This window comes from Miscanthus floridulus, chromosome 8 (genome assembly GCF_019320115.1).
Source record: "Miscanthus floridulus cultivar M001 chromosome 8, ASM1932011v1, whole genome shotgun sequence".
NCBI lineage: Eukaryota > Viridiplantae > Streptophyta > Magnoliopsida > Poales > Poaceae > Miscanthus > Miscanthus floridulus.
This window is the reverse complement of record NC_089587.1, coordinates 177,777,384-177,799,109: the sequence shown is the minus strand read 5'-3', so window position 1 is coordinate 177,799,109 and position 21,726 is coordinate 177,777,384. Positions and strand designations below refer to the sequence as shown.

General features: G+C 48.8%; 2 protein-coding genes across 2 annotated transcripts; one reads left to right on the top strand and one right to left on the bottom strand.

The window, feature by feature from the left end:
* Nucleotides 1-290: 290 nt before the first annotated feature.
* On the top strand, nucleotides 291-12,635 carry LOC136477610 (CLP protease regulatory subunit CLPX1, mitochondrial-like). Its single transcript, XM_066475822.1, has 15 exons — nucleotides 291-1,142; nucleotides 2,052-2,113; nucleotides 2,252-2,352; nucleotides 2,482-2,565; nucleotides 3,084-3,130; nucleotides 3,242-3,316; nucleotides 3,392-3,469; nucleotides 10,629-10,685; nucleotides 11,024-11,094; nucleotides 11,192-11,291; nucleotides 11,363-11,467; nucleotides 11,635-11,697; nucleotides 11,776-11,898; nucleotides 12,010-12,153; nucleotides 12,277-12,635. Exons 1-15 carry the CDS (start codon nucleotides 402-404, stop codon nucleotides 12,337-12,339), a joined length of 1,914 nt encoding a protein of 637 aa, XP_066331919.1. The 5' UTR covers nucleotides 291-401; the 3' UTR covers nucleotides 12,340-12,635.
* LOC136477611 (uncharacterized) lies at nucleotides 8,252-10,622 on the bottom strand. The gene has a single exon (XM_066475823.1). It carries the CDS (start codon nucleotides 9,713-9,715, stop codon nucleotides 8,252-8,254), a length of 1,464 nt encoding a protein of 487 aa, XP_066331920.1. The 5' UTR covers nucleotides 9,716-10,622.
* Nucleotides 12,636-21,726: the final 9,091 nt, after the last annotated feature.

The window sequence follows — 21,726 nt, the reverse complement described above, 5'->3', positions numbered from 1 at the left end:
TGAAAAGATTCAAGGGAGCTCCCATCCACCAAAAGGGCGCGCGAAAAGATTCTAGAAAGAAGATTTTTGTAAAAGCGAAACGAAGAGAGAGTTGCCCTCAAAAAAAAAAAAAACGAAGAGAGAGCTACACGAATCACGAGGCAGTGGATTGGCAGAATCGAACAGTGCCACAAATATCCGATCCCGAGATTCCAGTGACCGCCGTCACGTATCTCCACCCACAACGCAAAAATTCGACGAGCACGCTGCACGCAGCAGCACCAGATGGGAAACCAACCCCGAAATTCGCTACCCACACCCAGCAAAAATCCCAACGCAGAGATCACTCTCTCTTTCTCTCTCCTCTCCGCCTCTAGACTCTCCCAAGTCCCAATCCATCCATCCGCACCCACCCCACCACCATGTCCGGCCTCCTCCGGTGGCGTCGCCTCGCCGGCGCCGCCACGCGCGCCGCCTCCACCCTCACCGCGGCCGAGTGCTCCCCGGAGGCCGCGTCGGCCGCCGGCGCAGTCGTCCCATCGGCACCGCCGCACCGGCGCCTCCAGGAGCGGCGCAAGTGGGAGTTCTCCTCCTCGGGCTCCGGGCGCAGCTTCTCCTCCACCGACGAGCCGCATCCGCGCCGCATCCACGCGGAGGCCCACTGCCCGCGCTGCTCCAAGCACATGGACGTCCTCTTCTCCCACCGGGTCCCCCCTCCGACGATCGCGGCCGGCGCCGCCGGCGGCGGCTACCAGGCGCTCAACCTCTGCCCCAACTGCCGCAGCGCCTACTTCTTCCGCCCCCACGTCCTCGCGCCGCTCCAGGGCACCTTCGTCGAGATCGGCCGCGTCCGGGCCGACCACCCCGCCGCCAGGGCCAGGGACCCCATCTTCTGGGAGGCTATCAGGGCCACCTCCTCGTCGCGCGACGACGGGGATGGCGGCGGCGTCGCCGTGCACGTCCCACCCGGCCCGCCGTTCCACCCCAACCTTAACGTCGTCCGCGTCGCCGGCAGCGGCGGCGGCGGGGGAGGTGCCGCTGGCGACGAAGGTGCCGGGAAGGAGGGCTGGGGTGGTTCCAATCTCGGCAGGGATTTGCCCACGCCCAAGGAGATTAGTAAGGGGCTCGACAAGTATGTGATTGGGCAGGACAGAGCCAAGAAGGTGAAATGAATACTCTATTCATGTGGTACCTTTTCATTTCATGGTTAGAGTTGGCACCCTGATGCGGTCAGCTCATGCAAAATGTGCTAAAACCTCTGATGACTCCAATTCTCCACTGGAGGGACTTTTACAGCTTTTTTTTTAGAAAACTAGGTCTCCCTGTCTCACTTCTTCACTTGATTGAGGGACTTTAAGTCTTTAACACATCTGAGTTTGATTGTTTACTGTTTCAACAAAATGAGTGTTTTCTCCAACTCAATTCTTTTTAGAGTTGGGATTATAGACTATCTAAAGGCTGGTGGATATAATTGCAATGAAAAATGTTTTCTAAATTAGAGAAAAAGAAATATATATAGAATGCTGGTTTTGGTTGAAATGGTTATTTGGGAACGGACTGTGCTATAAAGTTTGTAATAGATTCAAAGAAATGCACTCGCCCCACTGTGGTTTCCACTTTGTTAGTCCCTTCAGCTCTGACTGCTGTGATATGGTTTCTATTACTCGTTCCGTTTATTGTAAAAATGGGAGCCCCTCAACACTTTGAAACAATGATGAATAATCTGATTTTCTGTCCTGTCTGAATTGTCATCTGATCTAGTCTAGATCCTAAGTAGAGGACTTTTCTACTTTAGTGTGCGTTGGCGTATGTTGTCTGTGTGTGTTTTCTGCCTGACCTTTGCCTCTATGAGTTCAGTGTGGGACTTTTTTTTTTCTTTTTTTATCTCTAATACAATGACACACAGCTCACCTGTGTGTTCAAGTAAAAGAATAAGTTTCTTTGTACCTTTTAATTGGGATATATTAGCCACGAGTTGTGAAAGTTTCTCCATAGATATTTTTTTTATTCCAGTTCTCATGATAATCTATGCTGCTTTGTCTCAGTACTGATGTATCCTTGTAAACCTCCAGGTGCTATCTGTTGCAGTTTACAACCACTATAAACGGATATACCATCAATCTTTACAAAAGGGGTCAGTTTCACTTTGCGGTGTCAATTTGTCGTTTCTGCAAATAATGAATGATATTCATTCCTGCACCTGTAGAAACTAGAATTCATAAATATCTTTCAGTCACTAATTATGTGGTATATATATAAGCTAAACAAGTAGGTCTGGAGCAGATTTGGGTGGTTTTGATGGGGAAGCTGATGATGACGACAATGTGGAACTAGAGAAAAGCAATGTGCTGTTAATGGGACCTACTGGCTCTGGTAAGGCATTTGCAACCATTTAAAGTTGGATTTATGTCAGCTCTGACTACTATATTGGATCAACTAAATTTCTGTAAAAAGCAAGGGCACTCAGCAGTATTTTATTTTGATGGTTCATTTCTTTCACAGGTAAAACTTTACTTGCAAAGACATTAGCTCGTTTTGTGAATGTACCATTTGTAATTGCTGATGCAACGACATTGACCCAGGCAAGTATTTACTAACATTGTCCTCTAGAGAGAAGTGCATATTGGTTAAGCACACAACAAACATCATTCTATAGAGAGTATTGCAGGCATTCATCAATGATGGCATGATTCGGCTGTGCTTATTTTAAGCCGCAGCTGGCTGCGGCTGCTCCTCCTCCTCTCACAAATTACTGTTTACACAGTACAATAAGCAGCAGCAGCTGCTTAATATGAGTGCGGCCGAACAGCTTAGAAACCATCTAAACTATGTTAGCAAGAAGTATGCTATTAACGGATTCTGCATAAATGTAGGTACTGATTTTGTAGTACCTATCACACTATTCTATCTCAACGTTGAGTGTTTGCACTCCTAGTCCTAGTTCAGATATCTAGTAGTTCTTACCAAGACATTTGATTAAATGATAAAAAAAGATCATATCTTGTGTTTTGCTATTGCAATATGGTCTCTGTTAGATTCCTTTCCCCAATTCTATCCACTTGGTTTCAGCACTAAGGATTAAATTTTCCACTTATTGCAGGCAGGGTATGTAGGAGAGGATGTAGAATCTATATTATACAAGTTACTCACGGTATGCCTTATTGCCTTTTGACTTGCACACGTGCAGTGAAACAAGTTGAACTGTGAACTGTTGTAATATCTTGCCTTTGAGAGTGAGCTGTTCTATGTTGTCATTAACTAGGTGGCAGATTTTAATGTGCAAGCAGCACAGCAAGGGATGGTGTACATAGATGAAGTTGATAAGATCACAAAAAAGGTATGACATATCAATCTTTGGCTTGGATTTTCCCTCCTGGTGTGGGCATTCATTAGTTTGTGATCTGGCATGCAGGCTGAAAGTCTTAATATCAGCAGAGACGTATCTGGTGAAGGTGTTCAGCAGGCATTGCTGAAAATGCTGGAAGGCACGGTAAGGCACAGTATTGACCTCCCAATGGCCTGGTTCGCTCGTGTTTCTTTTGGCTGTTGACATACTGAGTTGTAATCGAATCGAATTTACATGTCTGTGTTTAATCCGAGATTATTGTATTTATGTATAGTTGTATACACTAAAACTGAGTATATGAGATGTGACTTCGGCACTACTACTTGGGAGGAGGAAGATATTAGTTTGGAAGGTCAAGTAGTGCCTAGGAAGGATACCTTTCGATATTTAGGATCAATGCTACAGAGAGACGGGGATATTGATGAAGATGTTAGCCATAGAATCAAAGCAGGGTGGATGAAGTGGCGCCAAGCATCTGGTGTCCTATGTGACAAAAGGGTACCACAGAAGCTAAAAGGCAAGTTTTATAGGACGGCGATTAGACCTGTTATGTTGTATGGTGCAGAATGTTGGCCTACGAAAAGACGACATGTTCAACAAATAAGTGTCGCGGAAATGCGTATGTTGAATTGGATTTGCGGTCATACAAGAAGGGATCGAGTTCGGAACGATGATATACATGATAGATTAGGGATAGCACCAATTGAAGAAAAGCTTGTCCATCACCGATTGAGATGGTTTGGACATGTCCAACGGAGACCTCCAGAGGCACCGGTGCGTAGTGGAATCCTAAGCCAGGATAGTAACGTGAAGAGAGGCAGTGGAAGACCGAAGTTGACTTGGGTAGAGGCAATAAAATGAGACTTGAAAGGATGGAATATACCCAAAGACCTAGCCTTAGATAGGAGTGCTTGGAAAACAGCTATTCACGTGCCTGAACCTTGATGACTTCTATTGGGTTTCAACTTTAGCATACCCCAACTTGTTTGGGACTTAAAGGCTTTGTTGTTGTTGTTGTTGATGTATAGTTGTATACAATCCGATTGCTTGTTATAGAGTTGTGCACAGTGATTAAGAAAATGGATCAAATGACCTTGTTACCCTTCATTTATGCTACACTGGAAAGAGGTGTTATAATGCATTTGTGAGGGTGATAGCATTTAGTTATCAAGGGTAAGAAATGAAGCAAAGAGCAAAAGGTGCCTAGAAGTTCTAGGATGACATGTATTTTGTTTTTAATGAAAATTAAGGGGACTAAAACAACTATTTCGAACTGGAGGGTGTAGATTATTTCCTTGGTCAAATGTATTAGAGGAAGGCCAACAGGCTTGTACTACTTGAGATTGATTTACAGGAGGGATTACATATATATAGGGAATACAGGAAAGCCCAAAGGGCCAAGCCAGCCTGGGAGGCTGCGCATACAGCTAGGGGACTAGGGGTAATTAGCACAAGTACCTAGGACTAATAAAAGACCAGCAATGATTAACACAAGAACTAAGGAGATATTCTAACACCCCCCCGCAGTCGGAACGTCGGTAGAACGAACGTTCAGGCTGGAGCGAAAGTCCATAAAAACAGAAGAGGGAAGCCCCTTGGTGAAGATATCGGCGAACTGCGACGTGGTTGGAACATGAAGAACACGGACGGCTCCAATGGCGACCCGTTCCCGGACGAAGTGGAGGTCGATTTCCACGTGCTTGGTTCGCTGATGCTGAACAGGGTTGGTGGAGAGGTAGACGGCGCTGACGTTGTCGCAGTAGACGAGGCAGGCAGACTCCAGAGGGTGATGAAGTTCCTGGAGAAGCTGCCGTAACCAGGAGGCTTCAGCGACACCGTTGGCAACGGCACGGTATTCCGCCTCGGCGCTGGACCGAGAAACGGTGGGCTGGCGCTTGGACGACCAGGAAACAAGGCTGCCTCCAAGAAAGACAGCGTAGCCTGAGGTGGAGCGGCGGGTGTCGGGGCAGCCGGCCCAATCAGCGTCGGTGTACACGACTAGCTGTGTTGGAGTAGATCTGGGAATAACCAGGCCATGGCTGAGAGTGCCCTGGAGGTAGCGAAGAATGCGCTTGGCAGCCACTAGATGAACTTCCCGAGGATCATGCATGTGGAGGCAAACTTGCTGTACTGCGTATGCAATGTCAGGTCGAGTGAAGGTCAGGTACTGAAGAGCTCCCACAAGGCTGCGGTAGTCTGTAGGGTCGGTAACAGGAGGACCAGCATCTGCAGGCACTTTAGCACATGTGTCAACAGGGGTAGAGCAAGGTTTGCAATCGCTCATGCCATGTCGGGCAAGAATGTCCAGAGTGTACTGTCGTTGTGAGAGAAAGAGAGCATCCCTGTGTCGCTGAACTGCCATGCCGAGGAAGTGGTGCAGGGGACCGAGATCTTTCATGGCAAACTCCTTCTTCAGGGCATCAATCACACGGTTGAGGAGCTGCTCAGAGGAGGCAGTGAGGACAATATCGTCCACATACAGAAGCAAGTAGACAGTCTCGGTGCCACGTCGATATATGAACAGAGATGTGTCTGTCTTGGCTTCAGTGAACCCCAGTGATAGCAGAAATGAAGCAAACCGGCTGTGCCATGCGCGCGGTGCCTGCTTTAAGCCGTATAGGGATTTGTTGAGCTTGCAAACGTGTCCAGAAAGGGCAGGATTAGTAAAGCCAGTGGGCTGAGAGCAGTAAACTTTTTCTGACAAAGTCCCATGGAGGAAGGCGTTCTTCACATCAAGTTGATGGATGGGCCAATCCCGAGAGTGAGCCAAAGTGAGGACAGTACGAACTGTAGCCGGCTTGACGACGGGACTGAAAGTCTCATCGTAATCCACTCCGGGGCGTTGTGTGAACCCACGGAGCACCCAACGAGCCTTGTATCTGTCCAAGGTGCCATCTGCATGAAACTTGTGTTTGAAGATCCATTTCCCGGTGACGACATTAGCCTTGGCAGGCCGAGGTACTAAATCCCAAGTATGGTTGTCCAGGAGAGCGGCAAATTCTTCTTCCATGGCCCGACGCCAATGAGGATTGGCAAGAGCATCCCGACAGGACCGCGGCAGAGGGGACAGAGCCTTGGTGTGTAGAGCAAGGCGAGGCTGTCGATACCCAGACTTCGCGCGGGTCGCCATGCCATGAGAGTTGGCGATGGGCGGGATGGAGACAACTCCTGTTGGCAGTGCAGGGCCACTCTTGACATAGCGCGGTGGAGAGGGAACCATGCTGGAGCGTCGAGGAGGAGCCCCAGCCCCGGAGGGGGACTCGGGTGGCGTGCTGGATGTAGGAGCACGTCGATTGTAGACATGGACGACGGGTGGCTTGCTGAAGGGTGGAGCCGGGGGCGCCTGCACAGGGGGCGCCATGGGCGCCTGTACAGGGGGCACAGTGGGCGCCTGTACAGAGGGCGCTGGTGCTGGTGACGCCTGTACAGCGGGCGCCGATGAAGGGGGCGCCGTGGGCGCCGGTACAGGAGATGGCGTGGGCGTGGTGAAACCGGGTGGGGGTGATCTGGACACCGGTGTGCCCAGTCTGGACACCGACAGAGAGGGGGCACGCAGTGGTGCAAGCGCTGGTATGGTGCCAGTAGCTCCAGGGAGACCTGCAAGAGGAACAGGGACTGATGGAAAATCGTCATCAGTTAGAAAATCCAGTTCATGTGTAGGTGGCGAGGGCCGGTGAAGGGAGAAAGGAAACGTTGTTTCGTTGAAAACAACGTGGCGAGAAATGATGACCCGGTTGGTAGTGAGGTCGAGGCACCTGTACCCCTTGTGATCAGGAGAGTAGCCAATGAAAGCGCATAAGGAAGAGCGCGGGGCAAGTTTGTGAGGGGCAGTGGCGGTGAGATTGGGGTAGCAGGTGCATCCGAAGGTTCGGAGGTCGTGATAGGATGGATGAGTGCCATAGAGCGCGAAGAAAGGAGTGCTCATGTTCAGCGTTGTGGTGGGGAGGCGATTTATGAGGTGGGTGGCAGTAGCAAGAGCATCAGCCCAGTAAGACGGGGGCATGGAGGCTTGGAAGAGCAGCGTGCGAGTGACATTGTTGGTGGTGCGAAGCATGCGTTCGGCTTTGCCATTTTGCTGCGAGGTGTAGGGGCATGACATGCGGAGAGAAACACCTTTGGCAAGGAAGAAAGCACGAGAGGCAGCGTTGTCAAATTCACGACCGTTATCACATTGCACGGACTTGATGATACAGCCAAACTGAGTGTGCACAGAGGCAAAGAAGTTGGAGAGGACAGTGAAGGTGTCAGACTTTAGGCGAAGAGGAAAAGTCCAAAGAAAATGAGAGCAATCATCGATAATAACGAGATAATATTTAAATCCAGATACACTGATAATAGGTGACGTCCACAAATCACAATGTATCAGATCGAAATTTTTTGATGCTCTAGACAAGGAACTAGTGAAAGGCAAGCGAACATGGCGCCCAAGCTGGCAGGCATGGCAGAGGGAGTCATCTTCAGACTTGCTGCAGATAATTGAAGAGGACTGGGCGAGGTTCTGAAGAACAGCCTTGCCGGGGTGGCCGAGGCGACGATGCCAGGTAGTTGGAGAAGGAGTGGCCACAAGAGCACAAGGGCCAGAAGGCGATGACGGGAGCTGCAAGGTGTAGAGGGGCCCTGAGCTGTTACATCGAAGGAGGGTGTTCCTGGTACGAAGATCCTTCACAGAAACACCCAGAGGGTCAAACTCCACAGAAACAGAATTATCAGTGGTGAATTTGCGAACGGAAAGGAGGTTTTTAATAATGTCAGGAGCTATGAGGACATTGTTGAGATGGAAAGGGCCAGGAAGAGTGGAGTATCCGGTGCCAACAACCGGGAGAGTGGCGCCATTTCCCACAACAATGGAGGAAGGAAAGGAGGAGGATGGAGATGCGGTAATCATACCAGGGTTGGAGGCGATGTGAGACGAAGCACCCGAGTCGATCACCCAGTCCGATGAGTTCGGTGGCGGGGTGAGGGTGACGGTGCTGAAGGCGTTGGCGAGGGACTGAGGGTCCCAAGGGGACCATGCAGGGGGCGTCGGGGGTGCAGCAGGCGTCCAGGCAGGAAGAGGCGCCTGAGGGGGCACCTGGTGGTAGTAGCCTGGAGGCACGCCGGCTGCCAGCGCGTGCTGCTGCATCTGCGCATGCTGCTGTACCTGCTGTGAGGAGCTAGGGCGAGGTGGAGGACCGCGAGAGCCACCAGGCGTGGACCCGGGCCACATGTGGATGGACCCGGTCCACGGGTTGAAGACGGAAGGCCACTGCGAACCACCAGGTGAGCCGCTGTTCGAGCCGCCTTGGCCACGGCCGCCACGACGACGTCGGCCACGGCCACTGCCACTGCCAGCCGAGCCCCCCCGGTGTTCTGTGGAGAACGTGGGGGTGCAGGTCCGGAGGCTGGCTGTGATGCAGGCGGCTTGCTGGACGTAGAAGTAACGAGTGCCGATGGAGGTGTAGAAGGCGCCATGTTCAGCTCGGCCAGGCGCAGGTCGGCGCGGACGTCCGCGAAGGAGGGGAACGGCTTTTGGCGCGTGATGAACTGCGCCATGAACTGGAAGCGTTCGTTGAGGCCTCGCAGTATGTTCAGCACCAGAGTACGGTCATGAACAGGCTCGCCCAAATCAGCCAGTGCATCAGCCATGCCCTTCATCTTGCGGCAGTAATCGTCAATGGAGAGAGCGCCCTGGGAGAGGGTGCGAAACTCAGCATCGAGAAGCATGGCGTGGGACTCACGGTTGTTGAGGAACTGCTGTTCAATGCCGAGCCATGCTGCTCGGGCGGAGATGCCGTCGCGCTCGTGGATGACGTCCAGAAGGTCGGGGGAGATGGTGTTGAAGAGCCAGGAGACGACAACACAGTCCATCCTGGACCATGCCGGGTCGTCGAAGCGAGAGACGTCACTGAGGACGTGGTCCTTCAACTCGAATCGGCCGAGGATGAGGAGGACGTAGCCGCGCCACTTGCTGTAGTTGGATGACTGAAGATCAAGAATGATTGGAATCAGGTTCTTGATGTTCTGGATGGCAGCGGCTTGGCTGTGTAGATGAGCAACAGCCGCGGCTTCAGAGATGATGGAGCGGTCGTCGTCGTCGTGGGAGTCATCATCGCGGAGAGACTCAGCACGAAGGCGGTCCCTGAGAGCAGCAGCTTGCTGTTCCAGGGCGTCGGCCTGCGCTCGCTCCTGCTCGAGGGCGGTAGCGGCGACGCGAACGCGCTCCTGGGCGGCAGCGGTGGACTTAAGGAGTTCAGCCTCGGTCTGGAGCTGTGTGCTGCGCTCGGTGTTGGAGGAGCGCAGGGAGGCGGCCTCATCCTCCAGCGTCTTGGCGGCAGCGAGGGCCTTGTCACGGAGCTTGGCCGCGGTGACAACGGCCGAGGCTCCGGAGGAGGAGTTGCCGGAGGGAGCCATGGACGCGAGGGAAGGGCGCGCGCGCGGCCAGGGAGGCGTGCAGTCGCGACGCGAGGAGAAGGGGCGCGCGCGGCCAGGGAGGCGCGCAGCGCGAGAGGTCGGGCGCGGCTCAAGACGAGCACGCACGCCGAGGGGTGCGGAAGCGGGTTTAGAGGTCCAGGATTAAGCTGATACCATATTAGAGGAAGGCCAACAGGCTTGTACTACTTGAGATTGATTTACAGGAGGGATTACATATATATAGGGAATACAGGAAAGCCCAAAGGGCCAAGCCAGCCTGGGAGGCTGCGCATACAGCTAGGGGACTAGGGGTAATTAGCACAAGTACCTAGGACTAATAAAAGACCAGCAATGATTAACACAAGAACTAAGGAGATATTCTAACAAAATGAAACACACAGCGACAAATAGTATCTACATTTGAATTGAAATTTGTAGTGGTAGTTGAATTGCTGTTACCTAGTGCTAGTATGTCCTGTGCTATATATTGCCAAAAAAAATTCTGGAGTTTCTCTTGTTATATAAACTTTTATGGGTTCACAACATGTCTGATGTGATGCACCAGGTATTATGTAGTTACAATGTTACATTGGGTATGCAGTTACATTTGAAAGGAACTCAGTTCACTTTGTATTCAATCAGTTGACCTTTGCATGTCTTTGATTCATGAAGCGGTGCAATTGTTAATTATAATCATGATGCAAGATCAAATCCTGGAAAAACCTCAAATAAGCCTGCCTATAATGTAGTTTGTGTGATCCAAACTGTGACTTAGCCAAAAGATATGGGTGGCACACCATCTTGATTATCTACCAGTTTGTCTTCGTTGGGGCATAACAAAAATTATAATTTGTTTCATATCTCTATATAAATGTATTATTTATTTTTCCTTTTGAAATTCTGGCATGCTTAGATAGTCAACGTTCCTGAGAAAGGAGCAAGGAAGCATCCTCGTGGTGATAATATACAGGTAAAGTTTGCAAGCTTATTTATGATGATGTTCTACATTTCTACTCCACAAGAAATGTTAAAAGGAAAAAGTATCAAAAATAGATTTTGTCCAGTGATTTCTCTTCCATCGCATTGTCAATTGCTAGAAAATCAACATAATCTTTGGTGTAGTATGACAATTAACCTGTTGAAGTGTTAATGCAATTGACATGCATATAATTTAATGAATTGTTTGTCAAAATTTGTCAACATAATCTTTGGTGCTGCCTATTAAGTCTTGACCTGTGTTTTGGCCTTTTGTCACAAACATTGGTTAGTTACTTAATTCCAATGGTATAATGGCATTTGCACATGCAGATAGATACCAAAGATATTCTTTTTATATGTGGTGGTGCTTTCGTGGATTTGGAGAAAACTATATCAGAGAGGTACTGTTCATTAGCTCACTCATTGTAATCTGCTGTCTGGTGTCTCCTCTTAGTCTTCATCTAAGGTCTTTTGTCTTTTCTTTTACACAAAAAATAGACGGCATGATTCTTCTATTGGCTTTGGCTCACCAGTTCGTGCAAACATGAGGGCCGGTGGCATTTCAAGTGCTCAAGTGACATCATCATTGTTGGAATCGGTCAGTAGTATTCTACTATTGATTAGATAACTTTCTGTCCTAGAGGTGTTTCAATGTCCCTCCTTTTTCAGGTTGAGAGTGGTGATCTAATAGCTTATGGACTTATCCCAGAATTTATTGGACGCTTCCCTATCCTTGTGAGCCTGGCCGCTCTAAATGAGGACCAGCTTGTTCAGGTATCACGTGTATCTACTGTATTTTGTCTTTCCTAACATCCTGGTCTGTCTAGTAATGCACGCTTATGCTGCTACCTTGTTTAGAGAAGCATGCACTTATATTTCAATATGATTATTACTTATTAGAGTACTTCTCACACAGTACTGATACAATTTTATTCTGCTAGGTTCTCACTGAGCCAAAGAATGCCCTGGGTAAACAATTCAAGAAATTGTTTAGCATGAACAATGTGAGTATGCTTACCATGGAAACATGCAGAAATTAGTATCAACCTAGTGTCTCAACTTGGCTCAACATTGGGTTTCAGGTTAAGCTTCACTTTACAGATGGTGCACTTAGAATAATTGCCAAAAAGGCAATGTCAAAAAATACTGGTGCACGGGGTTTAAGAACTATCCTTGAGACTATTCTCATGGATTCTATGTATGAGGTTTGTTGCATGATGATTTTGTATTCTCTTTCTATTCACCTAACTTGTAAAGTCTATGGAGTTGGCGTACTAATTGTTGTTACAGCTTACAATTGATTTGCTTCCTTACAGATTCCAGATGCAAAATCTGGGGAGAAGCGAATTGATGCAGTGGTTGTAGATGAAGATGCAGTAGGATCAGTGGACCAACCTGGCTGCGGAGCTAAGATTCTTTATGGTGATGGTGCTTTGGATCAATATCTATCCCAGATAAAGGTAAGGCTTACTAAATCCTGTGACCCTGGCATACTTGTTTGCTACTTGATGCAGAAAGATCCCATTATCTTTAGATCTATACCATTTGCTGCCAAAGCAACAGTAATATGATAATTGTGACAGGTGTCGGGAGATGGAGTGGCAAGTGAAAAGGATGGAGAAGCTGAGCAAGCCATTGGCATGTGATTCCTGGTTCTGACCGCACTAGTGTAACCTGTAAAATATAATCCCAGTTGTATCCATGTAAGTAGTAGCCTTGTAAATGAAACAATATGTGCAGCGTCCATTGTTCTTTTGAGCCCCGGCACACGTTGCCCTGCCGCGCTCACGCCTTGCATGATTTGCAGAGCAGGTTCATGTAGATACCGTCACTTATAAAAGATGCAATGCCATGAGTTGTAATTGCTGCTGGATCTATGTTAAAACTTGAAACAATGAAATGGAAGAGGGCATAACGTTGTCCTGGCGTTGCTTGAACAGGATTTTGGTTACTTCAAGATATCTAAATGTAGTTACTTAAAACTTATATATTAACTTTGTACTGTTGTGTTAAAAGAAACTACTGTTTGCACTAAGGGTTTAGAAATGAGTTGTTAGTAATGAAAATGTAAACTGAACAAAGGATTGGAAGAACTAAACATTCTCATTTTTTTTGGGGAATAACTAAACATTCTCATTGATCTCTTGGATATGTATATATATACAAGTGACTAGTTGTCTTGGACAGGCATCTATTCGCAAGACACCCTCTCCGAATAGGTGGCAACCGTTCACAACTGCATGCTCAAAGGGCATGCCCGTTTGGTGACAAAATATTCGTCCAATCCTAATCGCAATCTTTGAATCAATGGATGAGATCATCTCTAGGAAAAGACGTCAATTAGAGAGGCATCGTTTCATAACATGTCACCTTGATCAAATCTTCTATGAGATCAATGTAGCTTGCAAAATCATGTGGTATAAAACTCATTTGAATCTTATAGGAAAATAAAAAGAAAATAATCATGACATATAAAAGGTGTGATATGAAAATCACTCTGGACCTTTGCAAGATGCATGATCGGGTGGACTAACAATTCCCTGAAAAGGTTTAACCATCTACTATGGGGTGCATCCTTCCCCCCATCTACGTTCTAGTGCACTCTTCCTAGTTGACGGATAACGGAGGACCGATTTCCGTCCATCAAGAAAGGCTTTGGAAAAAGAATGGAAGAATACACCTACAGTACCTGCTGACGTCTAGCAATCACCTTGAATCCAGGAATGAACAAATCAGACCAAATCAAATAGTAAATATCACAATAACTTGCAAGTAACAAAGACACCATGATTTTAAAACGAGTTCCAATAATCCATTCAGATGCATGCACATGTACATCTGAACATTAGAAACTGAAACAACAAATACTACAAAAAACTGAGATCCATTAACGATCCATTGCCTTAATTAGATAGTACTATAAAAAGATCAGATCAGAACACTCCTAGAGTAGCCGATAGTGCTACCCAGACAGGGTCTAGCCGAAAAAGGTTTGTACCATCTATTAGCAGCAGCAGCAGCAGCATGTTTGTACAGGTCAGTCAATGCATGGCAATCAGCATTGACAGGGGAGGCAAGAAATAGCGGAACTGAGCAGTGCTATCCCAGTGTAGCATCATCTGGGCGCAGCCTGGCCACACCCACAGGTTCTCATGCATGTCGTATATCGCCTGTATGCAGTCGCTGAGCTCCTCGAGCGTATAGCCTGCATCCACCGGCACCGCCGTCGAATAGTACAGGGCTGTCCTCGCCAGCAAGATCGCCGACGCGGCCACGGCGGATGGCAGGAACGCCACACACCTGTAGTCCAGCAACGCCATGTCGGCCAGGTGATGCGCCAGGGCCCTGACCACCTCCTCCTCCTGGCTGTGCCTCATGAAGTGCTCGACGAACGTGTAGGCCGTGGGTCCGCTCAGGCGGTAGCCGAGCACGGCAACCAGCTCGCGCTCCTGGTCGACAGCCTCGCTTCGGGTGCACCCAGCGTACATGGCGACGTGGTCGGAGTTGATCTTCAGCACGGTGTTCCTGTCCTCGTACTTGGCCGCCGCGAAGACGGCTGCGGCGCCGAGGAGGCAAATCTGGCGCTCGTCGCGGTTGATCTTCTTGGCCGACAGGAACCGGTCGACGAAGGAGACTGCGCGGTGGAACGCTCCCGGGGCGAGGTCGTAGTGTGTGGAGAAGCGATGCATCTTGTCGATGAGGTCGGCGCGGTCCATCATCATCATCTCCCCTCCCTGTCGATCGCTGAGGTAGTCTGGCGAGGGACGTTCCATGGCCTCTGTCTCCATGGTCCGGAACGTGGCGTCGATGTCGGCGTCGTAGTCGTACTGCGGCGGCTGCTTCATCTTGGGCGACGTCTTGATGGTGACCACATCGGCCTCGGTGTCATCGTCGCCGTAGCTGAGCGGCGCTGCAAGCACCACCGCTGCTGCTGGTGTCCTTGGGGAGCCGTCAGAAGCATCCACCGGCATCGAAGCAAAGCCGGCGGCTGGGATCCGAACGCTCCGAATACAGTGGAGAACGGCCTGGAAGTCGCTGTCCTCGTAGTCGTAGTGATAGTTGTGTCGCCGAGACCGTGCAAGAAACTCCTGAGGCGGCATCGGCAGGTCCGCGGCAGCGGGGGTGCGAGGCCGCACGGCGGCGTGTATGTCCTGAAGCAACGCGTCGATGTCGGCGTCATCGTCCACGCCATAGTCGCACCAGCGCACCGCGGCAGGAGCGACCTCCGCGTGCGTCCTGGCCATCGTCGTCCTCTTCATCATGTCTGCGCCGGCGAGGCTGGGAAGGACGAAAGGAGCTACGGTGTACATGGTGGAGATCGCAGGAAGCTAGCAAGCGGTCTTGGCAGAGAACTAGGCGCCTAAACCCTAGAGATGGAGATCAGAGAGGTGGAGAACAAGAGCAAGACAGGCGACGACGGGAGGGAAGGTCGGTGGCCTGCCCCCACTATTTATCGTAACGATGCACAAGATCATAGCTCGATCGGTGGCTGCTTCCCCATGCATGTCCGAAGTCGAAATGGTAACAGCAACCGTACGTACGTACGATGCACGCGAATCTGCGGTGGTGTCGTTAACGATACGGCTTAGCTAACCGATATGGTTTCCGATCCGATGCAGAGTAGGCCGTTCATTTTGTTTCTGATGATTCAGTTGAACTAGAAGCACGGACGCCGCGGGGCAGAGGGAAAGGAGGGGGCGTCCCCGTCTGGTCTGGAGCCGCGGCGAGGCGAGGAAGGGGAGGGAACGCCGACGGCCGTCGGCCGGCACCCCGGCCGATCACCGATGCGTCCGAAGCAAGGGAGAGGACAGCGTCTCGATGGCCTCGATAAGGCAACAGACGCGGACCATACAGAAGAGGAGCCCACGAAAAATGATCGAGGGGTCTTTAGATAACTACAGTACGAGGAGAGAGCTCCGGCCGACGATCGCTGGATTTCGGTCTTTTCATCCACGTCCACCCAAAAGTAGGAGAGATTGCTCGCGTCGCGCTCCCTCGGAGACGCATGTCAAGCTGACCGGCGGGCGAGAAGAAGGCACATGCATGCAGTTTCGGGCAACGCAGAGGAAGAGGAAGCAGAGGCAGAGGTTGACATTTGGAGCCAGAGTTGTGCAGACTTGCCCAAAGTGCCCCGGCCAAATAAATGGGATCACCAGGAGAAGCCTACCCTACCCAAAGACTGACTCAATGGGATCTAGAACAAATGAAGAAGCAACAAGCTGAAGAGATGAGTAGAACTCTATTCAGTTTTGCGAAGCATGAAGTGGTTGAGGATCATGAGCTTGAAGAGGCAGCCATGGCGTTGGACGAAGCCTTGAGCCGTATCCCGAGAGAGGTGGAATTGGGGAAGAAGATGGTGCCCGCGGCACATGGTGGGAACAGAAATGGACCAACCCAGCCAGCGGAGAAACCGGACCCAAACTTTGGGAGAACAACCATTCATATATATTTTTTTGAACTTCATTCATTTTGTTTCTGATTAGGTTGAAACCATTTCCTGTCCCAGTGCAAATTGCTAACTAAAACCTCTAGGGGGGTGTTTAGTTCACCCCCAACTCCCAACTTTGACACTATGCAAAAAGAAGATTCCCCGTCACATCAAACTTGCGGTACATGCATGGAGTACTAAATGTTGATGAAATCAAAAACTAATTGCACAGTTTGGTTGCACTTTGCAAGACGAACGTTTTAAGCCTAATTAGTCAACGATTGGACAATTATTACCAAATACAAACGAAACGCTACAGTGCGCAACCGTGCGCTACAGGAATCCGGCGCGCCAACTCTGGCCAACTAAACAAGGGCTAGGACACGCTGACCCCCGCCGGCTCTAACGCCTATAAAATATTGACAAATTAATATTTGCAGCAAGATTTTGAGGTGTATAGTATAGCCGAGCAGGTTCAGAATCTATTATGCACGTGTTTGCTATTCATAGACTATGTAGTCAGTATAAAACATAGGGATGCATGTTATGTTGGATTGCGCAAATCCAATATAGAGTCAGTCGGTCGCTTGGAGCGAACGACAGATGGCTCCTGTTTTTCTTTTTCAGGTGTGCGGAGCTCATGATCTCTGTGTTTCTATGGTCACATGCTTTTCGTTATAAGACTTTTGAATTTTGTTTCGAACCTCCATTAGTCACGGATGCATGCTCTTACTTCAACATAATTGCAAAAGTTTTCAAGAGTCAAATTCTACGTTTTATTTGTTCAACGCATTGTACTTTATCCAAGTAGTAATAATATCAGTATATTTCCAATTTAGCCCAACTTTGTCCCATATCTCCAACTTAGCCTTTAACAAATGATAATTTAGCCAAAAGAAATTGTAAGGGTAGCCAAAAGTGTTGTTTCTATAATTGCAATGAAACAATTAAGCATTTTTTTTTTGCTTGTCAACATGTTAAGACAATCTGGAACAGAATTCATATAGCTATCGGGTTATACCCACCTAGATCCATATCTGATATGCTGGGGAATTGGCTAACGGGCATAGCAAGAGAGGAGAGAAAAAGTATTATCGTGGAGGTGCAACTCTTATTTGGGCAATTTGGTGTTCATGTAATGATATTGTTTTTGAGAAAAAATAATATACTTCCTTTTTGCAGGCTACCTTTAGCATCATCTGTGGAGGTGATCTGGTTGGCGAAGTGGCTGCGGTTTGGAGCGTTCCTGCAGCATGAGGACGCTAGGGAGGTGATCCGGTTGGCGAGCAAATCTGTGGAGGTGGTCGCTCTGGATATCTTCGCCAAAAGTAGATGGAATAGCAATAATAGACTTTGCTTATAATTTTCATTCTAAAGTGTGATCTTTCTCTTTATTTGTTAATGAACATTTATGCTAAAAATCTTGTAAGAGATACATAGAATGTGGAGAAGAACTATCTAATCGTCTCTTCATGGCAGTCCAGTCGTTTAGACATTAATGTGTGAAGACCAGTCTGAATATATTTTTTCAACATCTTTTAACTCTTTAGAATGTTTGATTTCTTCCCAATTGATCCATTTATTGCTGCAAAAGCAGTCTCTTCATAAACACTGGTGTAGAGGTCCTCTTGCTTGTAGGGGCAAAGCTACATATGTACCTATGGGTGCATATGCCCCTCTCAAAATACATATTTAATGATAAAGTCTAAAATTTGACCATATATGCACCTTCTATGGTCGAAGTTCATTCAACTCTTCGAGGGCCTTAATTTTAATGTCTTCAACCTCAACTGAAGGAAGTGACACTACCCCAGTTTTCGACATCACTGCCGGTTCAAAATCCCCCTTCAATGCCGGATTTTGAACCGGCAGTGGCATACCGGCAGTGATGCTCGCTGGCTACTGCTGTCGGTACTTCAACGGCAGTGACAAGGTTAAGAAAAACAAAACAAAAAGCAATCCAACAAGCATAATGGCTGGAGCATTCTCATTATCGCCGCTGCCGCCACCATGCTCGCTGGCTACCGCCGCCACTACATCAAGCATTTCGTCCAAGAAAAAAATTCATACATCACAGACAAAGGACGGATTCAACACATCAGAAAAACTCATCCACAAATCGAGTCGTGCATCACAGACGAAGGAGAAGGGTTCAACACATCACAAATCAACCCATCCACAAATCGATTCATACATCACAGACAAAGGAGCAGGGTTCAACACAAATAAAATAACTCATCTACAAATTGATTCACACGACATAGAGGGAGAGGAGGGGAGGCCAGGAGGGGGAGATTGGGGATGCCGCCGGGCAGGCCAAGTCGCTCCAACGCCAGATCTGAGACCGCGCTTCTAGTCACCGCCCCTATGATGACAGATCTAAGGAGACACAGTGTGAGACAGAGAGGAGAGAGCACCGGAAAGGGAGATTGCCGAGGAGAGAAGAGCGAGAAAAGAGAAAACACCGTGAGTCATGCCGGCGCCGGGGTGGATTCACGATGAGCCGAGCGGTCGCGCTCGCACCGGTCCCCACACGACCGCGCCTGCGGTCGTGTGGCCTCATCCCCGTGCTGGGGTGGATCCGCGCGCCCAGCCGCGTAGCCGCTCTCTCGTCGGTCCCCGCTCAACTGCGCTCGACAGCCTCGTGCCCGTGCCGGTGTGGATCCGTGCCGACCGCCGAGCCGCTCGGGTTGCCGTGGTGTGGAGGCGTGGGGAGATCTGGGGAGGAGGAGATAGTCTGTCGTCCGGCTTGGGAGTTGGGAAGGAGGCGTGCGGAGTTGGGAGGGAGGCATGAGCAGATAGAGTTGGGAGTTGGGAGGCGTGCGGAGTTAACTGGGATAGATAAAATTTTCGGGTCCGGGAGTATGGATCAGTGCCGGTTTGGTAATTCAACCGACAATAAATAGACATTACTACCGGTTTGTATTAACAACTGGCAGTAATGTGGTCCTTCAATGTCGGTTTTAGCCCAGCCTCAATCATTTTCTTGTTTTCAAGCTCGAAAGCGTACATCACTGTCGGTTTTCACTGAAAGCTTTAGTTTGGTTTTAGTTAATTGATGAAACCCTAAGTGTTAACCTAGTTTATCAAAGTGATTATGAGATAGGTAATACTATTCCAAGTAGTGAAGCAAATGAAGATCATGACATGATGATGGTGATTCCATGGTGATGATCAAGTGCTTGGACTTGGAAAAGGAGAAAGGAAAACAAAAGGCTCAAGGCAAAGGTATAAGTGGTAGGAGGCTTTTTGTTTCGGTGATCAAGACACTTAGCGAGTGTGATCACATTTAGGTTCGATAGCCGTACTATTAAGAGGAGTGAAACTCGTATCGAAATGCGGTTATCAAAGTGCCACTAGATGCTCTAACTCATTGCATATGCATTTAGGATCTAGTGGAGTGCTAACACCCTTGAAAATGTTTTGTGAAAATATGCTAACACACATGCACGAAGGTGATACACATTGTGTTTAGCACTTGGGAGCAAGGGTTTGAAACTCTACCGGTGGAGTGTCCGCCCGTAGAGTACGGACAGTCCGATGGTGCCACCGGCGCTCTATACAAAAAAGATAGGATTTCACAGAGTGCACCGGACGCTGGGGTCCTGTGTCCGATCAGTGGAAGCAGTGAAGACGCTAGCATTGGTCTTCGACCGGACGTTGGGTCACTTAGTGACCGGACGCTGATGGGGTGCATCCAGTCCTACTGACATGGCAGCACACAGTGAAGAGGGTGACTGATCGGACGCTGGGTCACTTAGTGACCGGACGCTGATGGGGTGCGTCCAGTCCTGCTGATGTGGCAGCACACAGTGAAGAGAGTGACTGATCGGACGCTGGGTGAGTCCGGTCAAGGGTGACCGGACGCGTCCGATCATGAAAAATTGTCTCTGGATGCTTAATGGAAACGACCGGACGCTGAGGTCCTACGTCCGGTCACTTCGAAGCAGCGCGTCCGGTCACAACTTAAATTTACTGATGACCGTTGAGATCGGGCGATCAGCGTTTGAAGCAGGGGCCATGTGGCGTGCATTGCGCGACCAAACACTGGGGTCCAGCGTCCGGTCGATCTGACCGGCGCGTCCGGTCGCCCCGTTTTTCAGTAGACTGAGGAGCCAACGACTTTATTTTGTGGGGGCTTTTATTTAAACCCCATGGCCAGCTCAAGCTCACTCTCTTAGCCATTTGCATTGACATAGCAACCTTGTGAGCTTAGCCAAAACCCTCCCACTCATCTCCATCATTGATTCATCATCTTTGTGAGATAATCCAAGTACATTGCTTGAGTCATTGCATCTAGAGGCACTTGGTATTCGTGTTTCGCTGTGGGATTCACTTGTTTCTCTTGGTGGTTACCGCCACCTAGACGGCTTGAAGCAGCGAGGATCGTCGAGCGGAGGTTGGTGATTGTCTCCGGCTCTGATCATGGTGATTGTAAGGGGTCTTGTGCCTTCCCCGGCGGAGCGCCGAAAGGTAACTCTAGTGGATTGCTCGTGTTATTGAGTTACCTCACTTGTGGGTAGGTTCTTGCGGTGTCCAATTTTGTGGATGAAGTTCGTGCAACACCTCTTAGCCACCGAGCCACCAAGTGTTGGTCGACACAACGGGGACTAGCGTGCCGGCAAGCACGTGAACATTGGGAGAAAAATTGGTTGTCTCTTGCCCTTTGGTATTCTCCCGATGATTGATTTAGTATTCATCTTGTGATTGGTTCTCTCCTCTACACGGTGGTATAATCACTCTACTCACTTATTTATATTCTTGCAAACTAGTTGTAGCAAGCTCTTTAGTGTAGCTAGAATTGAGAGTTTGCTTTGTAGTTTAAGTTCATCTAGTGGAGCTCTTTAGTGTAGCAAGTGTGAGAGCTCTTAGTAAGTAGTGACATAACAAATTGTGTGTTTAGTCATCATAGCAACTAGAATTGTTGGATAGGTGGCTTGCAACCCTTGTAGAGCTAGAGCAAGTTTGCATTTCACTATTTGTTATACTAATCAAATTGCTCTAGTTGTTTTGTAGATTTTTAAATAGGCTATTCACCCCCCCTCTAGCCATATTAGGACCTTTCACTCACGAATCCGACAGTGATGAGGCCGGCAGTGATGTCTAAATCTGTAGTAGTGTGAGCTAGCTCCCATCACTTCATCTGCTGCCTATTCAACTAATCGAATTCACCCTTTATTCCGATTGGAATTCCTTTTGTCGAATATCCCTTTACTTCGAAGTCAGATTCCCGGCGGTTGCATCTAACCTGCTCCCAATTTGATCCCTATCCTAGTTCTGGCTCCGGCCCACTTTCATCAGCAGATCCTGCCTTTCCTCTGTACTGTAGCCTCTGTTGTTTTCACAATTGTATCGTCAACATGCGCCTCTGTTGCTTCCTCAATTGTAACGTGAGCACGAGCACTAAAACAACAAAGATGGTTCTTCATGTATTGGACTAAACCATGCCATATGAAATTAATTTTCAGGAGAGTTTCTTCATGCCTAAGGATCCAAAGGCAGTTCCTGCGGGGAGACATTTAAATGAGATGAAAACGGACTAGGATTTTGAATTTGTCTAATTGATCCAAAGACAGTTGTTTATATCAACGGAAAAGGAACAAAG